Source organism: Haemorhous mexicanus, chromosome 10, assembly GCF_027477595.1.
Source record: "Haemorhous mexicanus isolate bHaeMex1 chromosome 10, bHaeMex1.pri, whole genome shotgun sequence".
Lineage (NCBI taxonomy): Eukaryota > Metazoa > Chordata > Aves > Passeriformes > Fringillidae > Haemorhous > Haemorhous mexicanus.
Genome location: NC_082350.1, coordinates 11580043 through 11594375, shown reverse-complemented (window position 1 = coordinate 11594375; position 14333 = coordinate 11580043). Strand labels below are relative to the sequence as shown.

The 14333-nt window shown below is 37.4% G+C and overlaps 1 protein-coding gene across 2 annotated transcripts in view; it reads left to right on the top strand.

The window, feature by feature from the left end:
• DNER (delta/notch like EGF repeat containing) overlaps nucleotides 1-14333 on the top strand; it is a 108358-nt gene that overhangs the window by 36258 nt on the left and 57767 nt on the right. For both annotated transcript variants that reach the window (XM_059855332.1, XM_059855331.1), the window contains exon 2: nucleotides 8781-9077. In XM_059855332.1, coding sequence (XP_059711315.1) covers nucleotides 8781-9077 — 297 coding nt within the window. The remainder of the gene's footprint in view (nucleotides 1-8780; nucleotides 9078-14333) is intronic.

The window sequence follows — 14333 nt, the reverse complement described above, 5'->3', positions numbered from 1 at the left end:
ATATCTGTGATTTACTGTGCTGTCAGTAGTACGGGATGCAGTGCAGGAATTTTGGTTGTTTGAAGGCACTGGAGGACCCATCTCATGCTCATCTATTTGACTTGGTGCATAAGCATTTGAGCATTTGCTGTTTTATTGATTGCCAAATGCCTCAACTGCCAAAATGTCTCCTTTTTGATGTGTTGTGGCTTGAAGTGATAACAATTACTTCTTTTCAATGTCCTCAAATTTTAATTTTCTTTTTCATACTTGATTTGGAGAATGTGACATCAATGAACTGCTGGTTATATCACATCTCCTAGGTACCTTATGGTGTGTTTGTTATCTTTTCCTCTTTTCACAGCCTCTTGTGGGCAAAAAGCTATGAGAGCAGCCAATTGTCACATCTGCTGAGTTTTTCAGGATTTCATGTCCTACTGATGGTTCAGCTGCAGTTTTATGCACAGCTCACTGTGTTATTTAGTACTATCTTGTCTCTTTTCTAGACTGTGTGTCTGTTTTGCTGTAGCTCACCTAGAAAAGTGTGAAGTCTCAGACTTGGAAATCGAGAAATGCCCTGAGTACTTGAACTAATGAAGTCTATTTTGTATGAATTTGTGTCTTGAGGTTGATGCTTAAGAAAATGAGAATGCTGTTGCTGTTCTGTTGTTGAACTTGGGAAGCATGCTGTGTCTTGTAGATAATTAAGTGTGAGCTTTCACTGTGCACTTTTTGTCACTCAGAGCACCTGCATAGGCTTGATCCTTGACCTGGGTGCTTGTTCATGCAATGAAGGTAAAATGTTTAATTAGTTTGTAGATTTCTAGAAAACTCTCAAATTTGTTTTGTTCAATATTTTTAAGGGTGGGCATACATGTAAAACTCAGCATTCCTGTAGAGAGATTATAGAACACTATTATTTTTAAAACAGCTGACATTTTAGGAATTTAAGATCATCTTACTTTGAGTAGGATAAGTAATTTCCTTAGTTAATTTTGAAAATTGAAGTAGCAGATCATTTGGGATTCCCCCCGCCCCCCATTAAGATAGGTGGAGTGTATTTCTGCCTCTGCTAGTCCTGATCTCACTATAACTCAGAGTATTCATGGCAGAACTTTAGTATTTTGAAATTACATTAGTAACCTTAAATTAGGCCGTGACCCATATAGTTAATCTCAAACTTTTTTTAATTGAAATTATTAAGTCTTTTGTTCAAAAATTTTTAAAAATCTTGTGCATATAACCTGGAAACTTGCTTGTGTGTTTTTTTTATAGAATTCTACTAGTAATTTTATGAGCATGTTTACTTAATTTCAGCTTTGTACTAGTTCAGCATAGAAATAAAAAATGTTATGAATTTTCATATCATTACCTATTTTAATGTTCTATTATAAAAATATCTTGTGCTGCTGCTCAAGAAAATATTCTTCTAAAAAGGGAAAACAATATTAAGAATAAAGATACTATTGATATTTCTTTCACTGTGTGATATTTTAATAATGAAACAATAGCATAAGATCTAAACAAACAAGTGTGTTGTGCCACTGTGACAAAAGTAATGCTTTGCCTTCACAATTACCCCCTAGCTTGCCACCAGTAATGAGGGAACCACTGGGGTCCATACTAACAATTAGAGCAGGGTGCCAGCCCTTAGTGTAAAATGAGATGATTCTGTGGTAAAAAACATCAATGCAGATCTTCAGAGATTTATTAATACTACTTAGGTCCTTTGTCTTAAGTAGTTGACCCATCTTTGGGATAGATATAATTCTGGTTTTTTTGAAAAAGTGTCTTTGCTGAGTATGGGTGTTGCTGAAGAAGGCAGTAAACTCGCTTAGCTTGTCTACTGGGAATGTAACCTTAAATCTGTTGTATTTATAAAAATATCAAACTATTTGAATGTCCTTTCACAATAGGACAAAGGCAAATATATATTTAAAAATGGGATTGAAAATAATCTGATGGGAAAAGCAGAGAAAAAAGTAAGCTCCTTCTCCATAATGTTTATGTACATGCTGACATCTGACAGTTTTGAGTGGTTAGTGTGAAGCAGATATTTTCCTGTCATTAAGGGAGAGGGAAAATGATCTCAATTTACTTTGCAGTTATTTCGGGATACCTTGAGGTAAGAATGTGCCTGAGGATAGGTAGAGCAAAGCAGTTGGTGTCTGGTAACTTATTACACAAGGGTAAATCAGCCATTTGCTGGAGCTCTGTTGTGAAAATCTATCACGCTGTTCAAATTCTGCCGTGTTATGTTTGCTGGTTTTTCAAATAGATGTGGGCAGCCATGCTTTGGTTTGCAATTAAACAGACAATTTCTTTAGGCATTTTTTTTCTGCTTCACTGAAGTAAAGAAAAATGTTTTATATCCATTTATTACATTCACTGGCAGTTTCATTACTCTGAATATTCAAAACTCATGGAATGAGAATTGCAGCTTGGAAGAAATCCAGTTCTCATTGTTAATGGTGTTTCAAAGAATCATATTCTGAATTATCTGATAAAGGTTACACTTTATTAGATTTATTGATAGCGTTCTTCATGGGTTGGGCATAGGGTTGAATTGCTAAATGAAAAGAGTGTTTGCTTCTAGAAAGAAGTTGCTTGTATTCTATTTTTAGTATGACATAGTTCTTGGTCTTGGCCTTCTAAATCTTGATTGATCTCAGTTTTGTCTTGTAGCCTGTAGACAGTTCCTAATGATTGAAGATGACATAGCTGCCAAATTCTTGTTTTATGTAATAGAGAAACGTCTTGTCCTGCTTTCACTTTTTTGAGGAAAGCCCTGATTGCTCTGGCTTCCAGGACCTCTGTGTACAGCACTTTTTATTACTTTGTTGTTTCCCATTCTGTTAAACCCCTGATACTCAGGTCTCAGACTGGTGTAGTTTGTTGCCCATGGGCAGCTCACAGTATGAAGAGCACACTGCTGGCACGTCCTTTCTTCTGACAGACTCTGACATTCCAATTCCTGTACGGCCTGGCTCTGCTCACTGTGGTCACCCCACCCTGTCAGGCAGTGTGTCACTGTGTCCTGGTGCCTGTGGCAGAAGAATTCCTTCTGGGGAATGTCCTTAAATTCTCACACAAAGGACATTGCAGGCAGCTTTTAGGGAGCAGCCATTTAAGGCGGCAGTACCTGTGTGATCATGGTGCTGATGGGGTTCTATTTTTACATCCTCATGTGACAAAAAGCTCTCCTTCTTCCTGACTCTCCTAATCAGGGTGTTTCAGCCACTTTTATTTCTGTTGTGTTCGGTCTCAGTTGGAAAATGAATGTACTCTTCAGCACATCTGTTTTGAAGCAAATTTGTTTTGAAGAACAATAGTGTCTAAAGATGCAATGTTAAGATGATTTTCCTGTCTATTATGGGTTAATTAGAAGAGCTAATATAACTTAGGACTTTTTTCTTGACTTTAAAGTTTGCTGAATAATTCTGTAAACACTTCTGTCCATTGGAGCAAAGAAATGTTCAGAAGAAACCAGAATGGCCACAGAAAGAAACAAAAAAGAGAGAAAGACTAAGAAACAAAGCTAAATAGCTGCAGGTTATATATTTAGCCTTGCTCTACAGGGATGTATTTCTTGATTGTATTTATTTGTATTTCAGCACTGCTTGAGAGTTCCTATTGCTACTGTCTCTGTGGTTCCCATCCTGAAAAAAAATTGCTTTCTAACCAGCCAACACTGGCAGTGTGAGAAAGGAAGTGTAATCCCCATTTTACAGTTGGAAAGAGGCAGAGATGGATCTGGCTGTTCTCAGCTCACACAGGATGTCTCTGGGAGAGCCAGAAATTGAACCCAGATATGTTGCTTAAGTCCTACTGAGTCTCAAAGCAGTCTTTTCTCAAAACTAAAGAAAATGCATTTATTTGATATACTCATCTCAATGCTTTTCCTGTGGATACTATTTGGAACATCTGGGGGTTTTTTAAAATTCAAATTAATCTTTTTTCCTTGCTTTTCATTTCATATTTAGCACTAATATTTAATGTGAGATGGAATGGAATTTACAGCTTTACTGTGTGAAGGATTGCATTAAAATAAATTCTAATAATAGTTTGAACATAATTAAACAAATTTTTTCAAAGAGATTACATTTTTTGATAATCTTTGTTGTCATTGCTATGTAAAAGATTTAAATCTGCTTCCATCTCTTTTTCATAAATTGATGCATATGCAAAAATAGATGATATTTCACATGCTTAAAAGGAAAAAATATTTTCCCCCCTACTTTATTAAAAGCAGATAATAGCTTAGACTGTAGGTTTTAATTATTTTCTTTCTAAAGTATTCAGAAGTTGATAACTTTTAATGTACCATGTGAGTTTTGAAATTGGTGTGTGAATGTGGTGGATCTTTCCATGAATTCATCTGGGAGAGAAGTTGTTTGCTTTTGTATTGGGGAATTTCTTCAGCAATGTAGGAGCAAAACCAGTTTTATTTTTACTGATTTGAATTTCTCCTAAGATCTTTTTACCAGAACACATGAAGAGACTTGTCTAAGTCCCAGCCACTTGAATAACTCTACATATTTGAGAACAACAGCAATTTATCCTGTAACTGGAAAAGCTATCTCAGTGAGCCATGGGAAGTTGAAAACTTTGGGCTGTGTTGGTTTTTAATATCTGCAGGGTGTTTGAGGTAGTGAGTGCTTCTGGATGCATATGCAAGGTATCAGCCTTTGACATGATTGTGGCAGCTTGGCTTTGTTAGCAGGTTAACATTCACCCCGTAGAATGAATTTAAACAATCTGCTGAATTCTTAACATGAGGACTGGATCTACTGGTTTTTCATTTTCTATATTTTACTGAAGTTGCAAACTGGTGTAATATTGTCTGTGGCTGTAGGCAACAGCAATAAAAACTGACCTAAAAGTTAGTTTTGTACTAACACATCTAAGAGGAGAGCTGCAGGTGGAAGAGAGGTTTGGCACAGTGTTTAGGAGCTCATCTGTAGCCTTGGCTTTAGACTTACCATTCTATTTTTTTGAAGCTCTCTGGAGGATCTACCTGGACTGTCTCCAGGTGGAACAAGTAGAACCACTTTGAAGAGAAGGTGAATGAGCATCAACTGACAAATTGGTGTCATCACAAGTAGTACTGGCAGAAAGATCTTGCAGATTTACATCCTGCAGTGTTTTATCTTGAATTGAAACCTTAGGAAACAACTGGACTGGCTGGCCAAGGACCAAGGATCCATGTTTGTGATTCTTAAACAAGCCCAGTTTGTTGTACCATATTCAATCTGCCTTTGGAAAATTAACTATGATTTGAAGGGCACCTTGGTATGCCTGTGTCTTAGGATTCTATTGGAAAAATGTCTCAGGGATTACAGTTGTCCAGGCATATGGAATAGTAATTGCATGCAAATACATTTTATGCTTTTTAGCTTGGCCTGTCAGCTGCAATGGCTGGCTGTGCCTGTTTAGTCAGGGGATGTATTATAAAAACAGACAGACTATTAAGTGAAAAAATGGGGATGAAAACAAGAGGCCAAAATACAAAACATACTTTCTTAATAGTGACTATGGAAATCCTGTACCTAAAACAACCCTGGATTTTTTAGTGGTGATCATACTGATTTAGTATTTATTCATGGGCTATATGGATTCATGCTACTTGCTGCCTTCTTTTCTCTGTGCAAGTCTCTGAAGATACTGTGTACTGCATGAGGAGTGGCTAAAAAAGGAGTTTGTAATTGTGTATTTGCAGTATATTTAGGTTCAGCTCTTAGTTATGAGACCAAGGTGTTTTGGTTTTTTTTTTTTTTGTTTTGGTTTAGGTTTTTTTTTTTGTGATCTTCAATAGTTTGTTGAAGGGTAAGCCTTGAAATTTTGCTAGCTTTAATTCTGATGTAGCCATGCTGTTCACTGTGTCAAAATGCTTCTCAGATCACTTGGCTAACCATTGGTGCCACCTTGGTGAGGACCAGAGAAACCACAGAAACATCACAACACAAATTAGTCAATTTTATTTGCTTATCTCTTTTTATCTGATAATTAAAATGGGCTCTTTAGTTTAACAGAAAACCTATGCACAAATGACATTGATTTGTTTTGATAGGCTTATTGGAAGACAAATGAGCTTTTGAATTACTAGTAACTAAGGAGTGAGAATAATGATAAAATCCTGTGAGGTGCTTCATAAAACTAAGTTCTGAGGAAGTCTGTGGCTGAAGTTCAGCATCTACTCATCTTTTTTCATTTTTCAGCTAATCTAAACTGTTTTAGTTGTTTTCACTTCTACTCTGTCTGAAAGGGTAGAGGTGGTTCCTAAAGCACAAGGTGTTCTTCAGGGCATGGCAGGGGCAGCACTGAGCAGGACTTAATTATTAATTAATTAATTAATAATCTGTTAACATCTGTTTCCAGTCAAACAAGCTCAAATCAGTTTTCATCAAATAGAATGGATCACATAGCATTTTTTATTGTTGTGCTTGTAAAGTGAATGGATGCATTCAATAATGGGGGAAGTGTCCCTTGTGATTGAAAACTGTGTTTTTCTCTTTCTTCTTACAAGGCTTGCAGAAAATAACCTTAACGTTTCAGGTGTGACAAGAACAATTGAATTACTAACATAAAATAGGCTTATTTTGAATTTGGATTTATTGTGAAAGCATGAGTAAAGAGCTTATCCTACAAAAGGAAATCTGCAGTTCTTTGAAACTCAGATCTAGTCCAAGAAACTAGAATATGAAAAAACTGTTGCAAGCAATTTTTGAGCTGGGCTTTGTTCACATGTCAACACATTTTATCTTCAGTACTCTTAAAGGAAAAGAAAATTTCTATGAATATCTCTGGCACTTGGCAGTGGAGCAAGCTTAAAATGTAACTGACATACCATAGAACAGAACTAGCTCCTTCCTGAAAATTGTTCTTTTCTGTCACTTAAATATTATTTTGGGGAGAAGAGATGTAGAAATTGTTCTTTGAGAACTTAGGTATTCTTTTGATTTGCAGGGGAAAGAGACTTTAAGGAGATAAGCCCTTCTGAACATAAAGCCCCACATTTCCTTGATATGTCAAGTATATATATAAACTTGCCATATAGCTGAGTGTTAAAAATGAAGAAGAGTCTGAGCTTGACCCTGATGTCTGATGTATCCCCTTATATGTATGAGATGTGTCCCCAAGTAGAGTAAATAACACTCTGAACTGTGACCAAGCCACAAGATCAATTAATAGACCGTGTATTTTGGACTGTCCTCTGTGGCGTTTAAGCCTTCTGTATCAGGACAAAACCTGACATTCATCATTGACTGTCTCCAAAATTAACTTTCCTAATAAATTTTAGTCTATTTTCTGTCCAAAAATGTTACAGAGTCTGGGGTATACAAAAATTTGAGCCAAAGAAAGAATTCCAGCTGAGGTCAATAATAGCATTGTTTTATATAAGGAGGTTTTAGGACTTGGTGTCCCTGACACCAGACCTTTGGATTAGTGGAAAGATAAAATTCCTAGTGTAGACCTAATACTTTTTTACATTAATGATATTTAAGGTTTTTGTAGTTCTTGAGGTAATTATAACAAATATTTAATAATAAGTGACTGTGCTGCTTTACTGAGAAATGTAATATGAAGCATTGCTTATGCAGAGAAGAGGAGGAATATTGTACAGGAAAGAATGGAGTAACCTTTAGGACTGGAGCACTTGGGTGAAATTTGCATTTAAAGATGAGGAAATGTCTGATTCCAGCGATGTGTTTTCCCTTTGATGTGAAGACAAGTGAAGGGAGCTGCCTGATGGTCTTGGTTGATGACAGCAAGCCAGCAGTGTGATTTAGCTCTCATTAAGGCAAGCATTTCTTCAGTATTATATTGGAAGCTGTTTCCAGGACAAGCAAAAGTATTGATGCTTTTGCAAAAGGCAGTGCTAAACTTTGGAGTCCCAGGTGCAAAAATAAACATGTGTCTGGAGGGATGGGCTTGTCTTCCCCAAAGAAACAGGGGAAGTACAGCTAATGTTTCCAGGAGATGAAACTTGGAGTTTGTAGATGTAGATATACATATCTATAAATGCATTATGAATGTAAAATTCAACAGAGAAAAGGGAAGACCTTTAACCTGAAAGTCAGTGATGACATAAGAAACAACAAAATAGCTGTAGGTAAATTCAAGGTAGAAATTAAAGGCGCGGACAACATTTTTCCTGCATCACTGAGCTTAGTCTTGTCCATGCTATTACAAATGCTGCTTTAAAAACAGGCAGAGTTGTGCCCCTGCTTTCTAACTCCAGTTAGAGAGCTTTCAGCACCCAAATGAATTGGACTCTGAAACTGCTGTCCACAAAATGAAGTGTAGGTAAAAGGCCCAGCTCTTTTACAAAGGAAGTTGTGTCCACAAATAGGATGGTGTGATGTAGTTAGCTCTGACCACACAGAGCTGCTTTGTAACCTGCTGATCTGTACGAGTGCTGTGCCCTTTCCTATTTCTGTTACTCCCTTAAATTCCAACATATCTGATGTTTTCTCTGAATAGGTTACTCTTTTAAGTCTGTTTTTGAAAATTCCTGATAATGAATGATGGTCACGTTCCTTTTTTGTGTTTATCCTTTTGCTTGAATGTGGCAACAGTGAATTAGCATAAATGGTCTAAGGAAAGTAGTTAATATAATTTGTATTCTTCTTTAATCCTTTGAATTTACCTCCTTGAAGATATATCAAAGATGAGTTTGGTTCATAAATATGTTCAGAAGATGAATGGAGTAGGGGGAAAGAATCCTGTTTTATGGTATTTTTAAAACCAGAAATAAATCCTTTATAATCAGTAATTGACCTATATGATGTTTTTTCCAGTTTGTTTCAGATCCTTGTGCCAGCAACCCCTGTCTCCATGGCAACTGCAGCAGCAGCGGGGATGGCTACCTCTGTGTGTGCAGGGAAGGCTTTGAGGGAGCACACTGTGAACACTCACCCCAGAGCCCTGCAGCCTCCCAGGGGACAGAGGCCACCTCACCCCAGCACAGCAGCCCAGCCTCGTCCACCCTGGAGCCTGACATTGCTCTGCCCCGCTCCAGAGCCACTGTCACGCTGCCCACGTGGCAGCCAAAGGCTGGACAGAGAGTTGTGGATCTCAAATGGGATGAAATCGAGGTGAGACTGTTCGGTCACAGTGAAAATTCACTGACAAAAAACTTTAAAGTGTTATTTTTGGCTTGTCATTTCTGCGTGGTTTCATGATGCCCTTGTGAGAAGACTGAAGATGTGATCTCTGCCCTGAGTTAATGTGCTGATAAAATTAAAACAAAAAGCCATCTGATCCATGTTATGAGTAATGGACTTGAGTTGGCTAGTATGTTGTGTTAGATACTTCTTTGAAATGGGATAATATTAGTTCTTCCAGTCAATTGCGTGACACCTTATCTCCAAACATCACATAAATTTAGGAAATGCTAAAAGTTAAGGCAATACCTTTAATATATTTTTTATTATTTGCTGTTATAATCACATTTTGCTACATGTTTCTGCATTAAGACAACATAGTTACTTGAGGATTGGAACTGGTAGCTAATACATTACACAGGGCACAACTCTAGGGATGCAATGACAATGGTGGAAACTTTTAAATGTTTAAATTTTGTGCATTTTTTGTAACTCCTACAAACAAATCTCTGACAAAACTTTCAATTTCTGGTAAAACTACAGCTGGAAAGCACACAACATATGATCCTTAAGAAATGTGCTCTTTGCTTTCCATTCTGTTGCACTCTGTTTGTAATGCTTAAATGTTTTGCATGGACTCAAGTATCTGCAAAAATTAAAAAAACTATCAAGCTTAACCAAGTTATTGTTTAAGTAACAATCAGCTTAGTACCAAGGGCTATTGTGACATATTTTTCTTTTTGAGAAGGGCTTTGCCATATAATTTTATTTCAGGTTATTCAGGGATAAATAGGTAAAATGTCAGTTGTGTCTTTTTTTTCAAATGTTCCAATGAGTTTGTTTCTCTTGAGGTGTTTTAACATACTGCATAATGAGAAAGTGAGCAGGCAGGAGTTTAATCATGGAACAAGTGTATTTTTATTTAATCAATTTAATGAAAGTAGAATCAGACCATGTAAAATATATGCTTGGTGTGTTAGGACTCTGATTTTAGCTGAGGCAGAAGTATTTATAGGGCTGTGTTCCATTTCAGTGGGAGTGCTGGTGGGCAGTGTCTGGAGCATAAAGCTTTATTTCCTGGAATTCCATCTCCCATATCTATTACTTTACAGTAGAACATATGTCAGGCACCAAGGATGGAGTTTGGAGAGAGCACTGAAGCAGAAACAAACAATGATCTGCTCTTATGACTTAGTTTAAATGCAGCCTCATCTCTGCATGGGTGGTCCATATGTCCTGATCAATTAAGGGCATGCTCTTCCCTGTACCAGATTTCCCTGGTGTGTCTTCCTCAATCTGTGGTCTGGTGTTGTATAAGGAACATTTCTGCCTGGTTTGCATTTTAGTTAGATTCAGTAAGAATTTCAGTCTAGCAGATAATTCACAAGTGACCATTTCAATAGCTGAAATTCACCCTTCTGCATGTCTTCTGTTACCTAAGAAATACAGATAGGTCAGCAATTGCTATTGCATGACTAACACTAGCATGGCAATTACTTGCTATCCTTTTACAAAATTGCTTGTGTTGATATGTTTTAATATTTATATGTGATGGGTCTTGTGTTTTTGACAAGCTCGCCAGTGTGGCATAATGACCTTCTACCTCGTTCTTTGGAAGTCACAGTGAGAGAGATGATTATCTGGAACAAAGATTTCAGTTGCTGATTCAAGACATTGTATCTGATCTATTATTAACTTAGGAGAGTTGATTTGCTGAAGGTCTGTGCTCCAAAGCCTCTTTGGTGGAGGTTTCAAAAGTCAAAAGTGTTAATAATAAAAACACTACCTTTCCTCATAGCTGTAAGAACTTTGCAAAACTTGAGCCTTCACTCTTAAAAGGAAGACTAGCTGTAGGTTTTGTATTGCAAAAGTGTGCTCTTGTGATCTTTGAGTTTGAGGACAGCAAATACTGATATTATGTTGCTGTTTGTTTTTTATAACTCCTTCAAGACAGTCTGTTTTCCAAGTTCTTTACTATTCTATACTGATACTGGTAGTGAATTAATGTTCTTTCAGACTCTTTTGTCTCGGAGAGAAATTTTGCCAGACTCTTTCCAAATGAAAGCTTTCACAATCTTGCAAGGATGAAATTTCCATGAAAGCTTTTCTGGGAAGTTTTGGGAACTCAAAGAATGAACACCTGAGAGAAGTAAGCTGTCTAGGAGAGGCATGATGTGTGCTTACAGCCAGACATGTTTTCTGTATTCCTTGGATACCAGGAATACATTCAGCACTGCTTGCTGGAATCAGCTATCTCAGTAGTGTCTGTACCAGTAGGTAACACACAGATGTCTTTGGATGCAGTTTAATTTCCGAGTGGTCTTCATATAAGAAATTAATCTTTTCTTGATGTGCAGATTAAGGACTAAAACCATAGATCATAAGCAAGAATTTTTTCTCTCAGTTGATTTTCTTTAGTATAATATGAATTTATCTTTTGCTCATCCATTGAAAGATAATTCTTTTTCCTGTTTGGGACAACTGGTTCCCCTTGTAAGAGAGATCCAACTAACAATCCACATTTCCCCAGTTCAATCATCTTTTGTGTTACAGTGTATAGGAGATATTTATTAGCCAGTAATGGAGGGAAAAAGAAACCATCTCATTAATCCTACTCAATTAATGGATTTAATAAAGGTTTCAGTGTACAAAATCAACGGTAAGAATAGCAGTACCATACTCTTATATACAGCTTTTCATAATAGACCTGAAATTCTTTTCAAAGGAAATCAGCTGTATTATTCCCATTTTACAGGCTGAGATGCTGAAGCACAGAGCAGTGAAGTGATTTGCCAGGTGTGCAGCCAGAAATTAGAATGCTGAGCATGTGAGTCCTAGTCTAACCTTCTATTTATACTGCAATTTTGTGCTCAGATTCAAGGCTTTGCAACTAATGATTAGAGGCTACAATAAACTTCTAATTCCCCTTGCAGTGGGGACAGCATTTGTTTTATGTGTGTCCTTAGTCAGTAAATTGCAAGCCTTTAGGAGTGTGGCTGAATCAGGTGTAAAATCCTGAGAGTGTTCCTGCTCTGCAGCAATGGCAGAATTATTCCTTAAGTATATTCTTGAAACAGGAACCTTTAAGTCATGGCTACTTTTATGTGCTGCTAAATGTTTGTGCATTTTTTTGGTCAAAGTATGATGTGGGTGCAGAAGGAGGAACAGAATCTGAACCAATGCAGAGGAGAGATCCATTTGAGATTGATAAATACAGAATAGAAACTTTATCCTTAAAAATGGTATCTTAGGAAGAGCTTTCACGTGGAAATGGGTGCAGGTTGGAGTATATATGCTTGTCCTTTGCTTACCCTGTTTTCTTGACGTTCCCTCTTATTATTGCTGTTAAGTGCTGAAATGGGTGTGATTTTGGTTTGACTTAAGACAGCTTTTCTAACTGTGTATTAGACTTGTTTTTGAAATTTCTATAATTTTTCTTTTGCTCTGAAGAAAAAGATATTCTACAAACACATAAAGAGAATGAAGCAATCACAGATTTTGGTAGAATAATATTAGCTTTCTTCTAATAAATCTGTTACTTCAATAACTCTCTCCTCTACATTATTAATTTATGGAACTTTTTGTTTATATAGAAACATCATTTTCATGGACAGCTTGATGTAAGCATCTCTGGATAGGTGCTGCTCTTTATTGTATTTGTGTTCTAAATAAAACCCTAAATGTCTCTAAAAGCTCAATGTGCCTAAACAAAACTTATGTGAAGTTCATACAAACCTCAGTTTATTATATTCCATTACTAAATAATATTTAATAGATAGTAAATAAATACTAGATTTCCTAAAATTTAAGCTCTTTGAGACAGAAATTCTAGCAGGTACAATTATGTCAAGATCTTGAAGGTCTTCTCTTCTGAAGCTATGTTGGTGGGTGGGCTCAGGATTTTTGGTTATCCAGGGCTGTTTTTGAAAAGTATCTGGATTCATTTACTGCTCCTTCAGGAATCATCCTGTTTTGAAGTCTTAAAGAGTATGAGGGAAAAAGAGGGAAAAAAAAAAAAAAAAACCACCCCAAAACCTGATGTGTTTACTGCCTTTCACTGTTTTGGTGTAGAAATATCTATAGCTGACTTGACAGTCTTAGGTTGAAATTTATGTCCCAGCTTATCCTCCAGTGACCTGAGCTCATACATTGCATGCAAAGATTTGACTATGTGGAATTTTTGCTCAATGAACTTGTTTACACAGTGTTTATCTTTCTTTTCAGAACTGCTCTATAGACTCTGGAATAATAAATGACTATTAATTCTTGATGGAAGTAATCTTTGTTGAATGACTGTGCTGTGATCTAAGTAGAGGATAGGCAGCTAAACCTCACACAGCCACTTGCTCACTGCCCCATCCTGTGAGCTGGGAGAGAGAACTGGAAGGGTAAAAGTGAGAAAACTCATGGGCAGATGAAGACAGTCAAATAATTTTAAAAAGGAGAAATAGAAAACAAGAAATGAAAAACCTGAACAAAACAAGTAATGCAAAAAGCCCTAATTACTGACCACCAAGTAACTGATGCCCAGCCAGTCTCTGAGCAACAGCAGCTCTGGGCAACTTCCACCCCCCAGCCCCAGCATGGCCTCCTGTGGTGGGGGATGTCCCTGTGGTCAGTTGGGGCCAGCTGTCCCACTGTGTTCCCTCAGCACCCCCTGCCTGCCTCCTGGGAGGGCACTCCGAGAAAGAGAAAAGGCCTCGATGCTGGCTGAACACTTCAGTGATAACTAAAATATCCCTTCCATCAGCCCTGTGTTCATCACAAGTCCAAAACATGCAAGCATAGCAACACTGCACTGTGCAAGCCATTGTGAAGAAAATTAACTCCATCCCAGCCAAAACCAGTACAGACTGAGTGTCAGATTTTGTGAAGCTGACAGTGAATTTGGTGGATGGCTTGAAACAAGAAGGCAGCTTGCTGATATGATAATCTAGGGAATCTGTCATTGTGTAAGAGAGCCCCCTGAGCCTGCTGATGCCTCTTGGTGTAATGTTGGCATTGGTAGTCTGTGACAGAAAACCAAAGTTTTAATAATGTTATCTGGAGGATTGCCATGCACTGGATCCTCCTGGTGCTGTGGTTGCTGACTCTTGCTCAGATGGGCAAAGCAACAGACTGCCAGCAACAGAATTTGCTGGGTGGATGTGCAGCCTCCCTTACACCAGGTTTCAGTGCTGTGGATAACTGGTAAGCCTTCTTCATCTGATACTGTTTTTGGATGCAGTCTGTCAGTCTCCCCCTGGT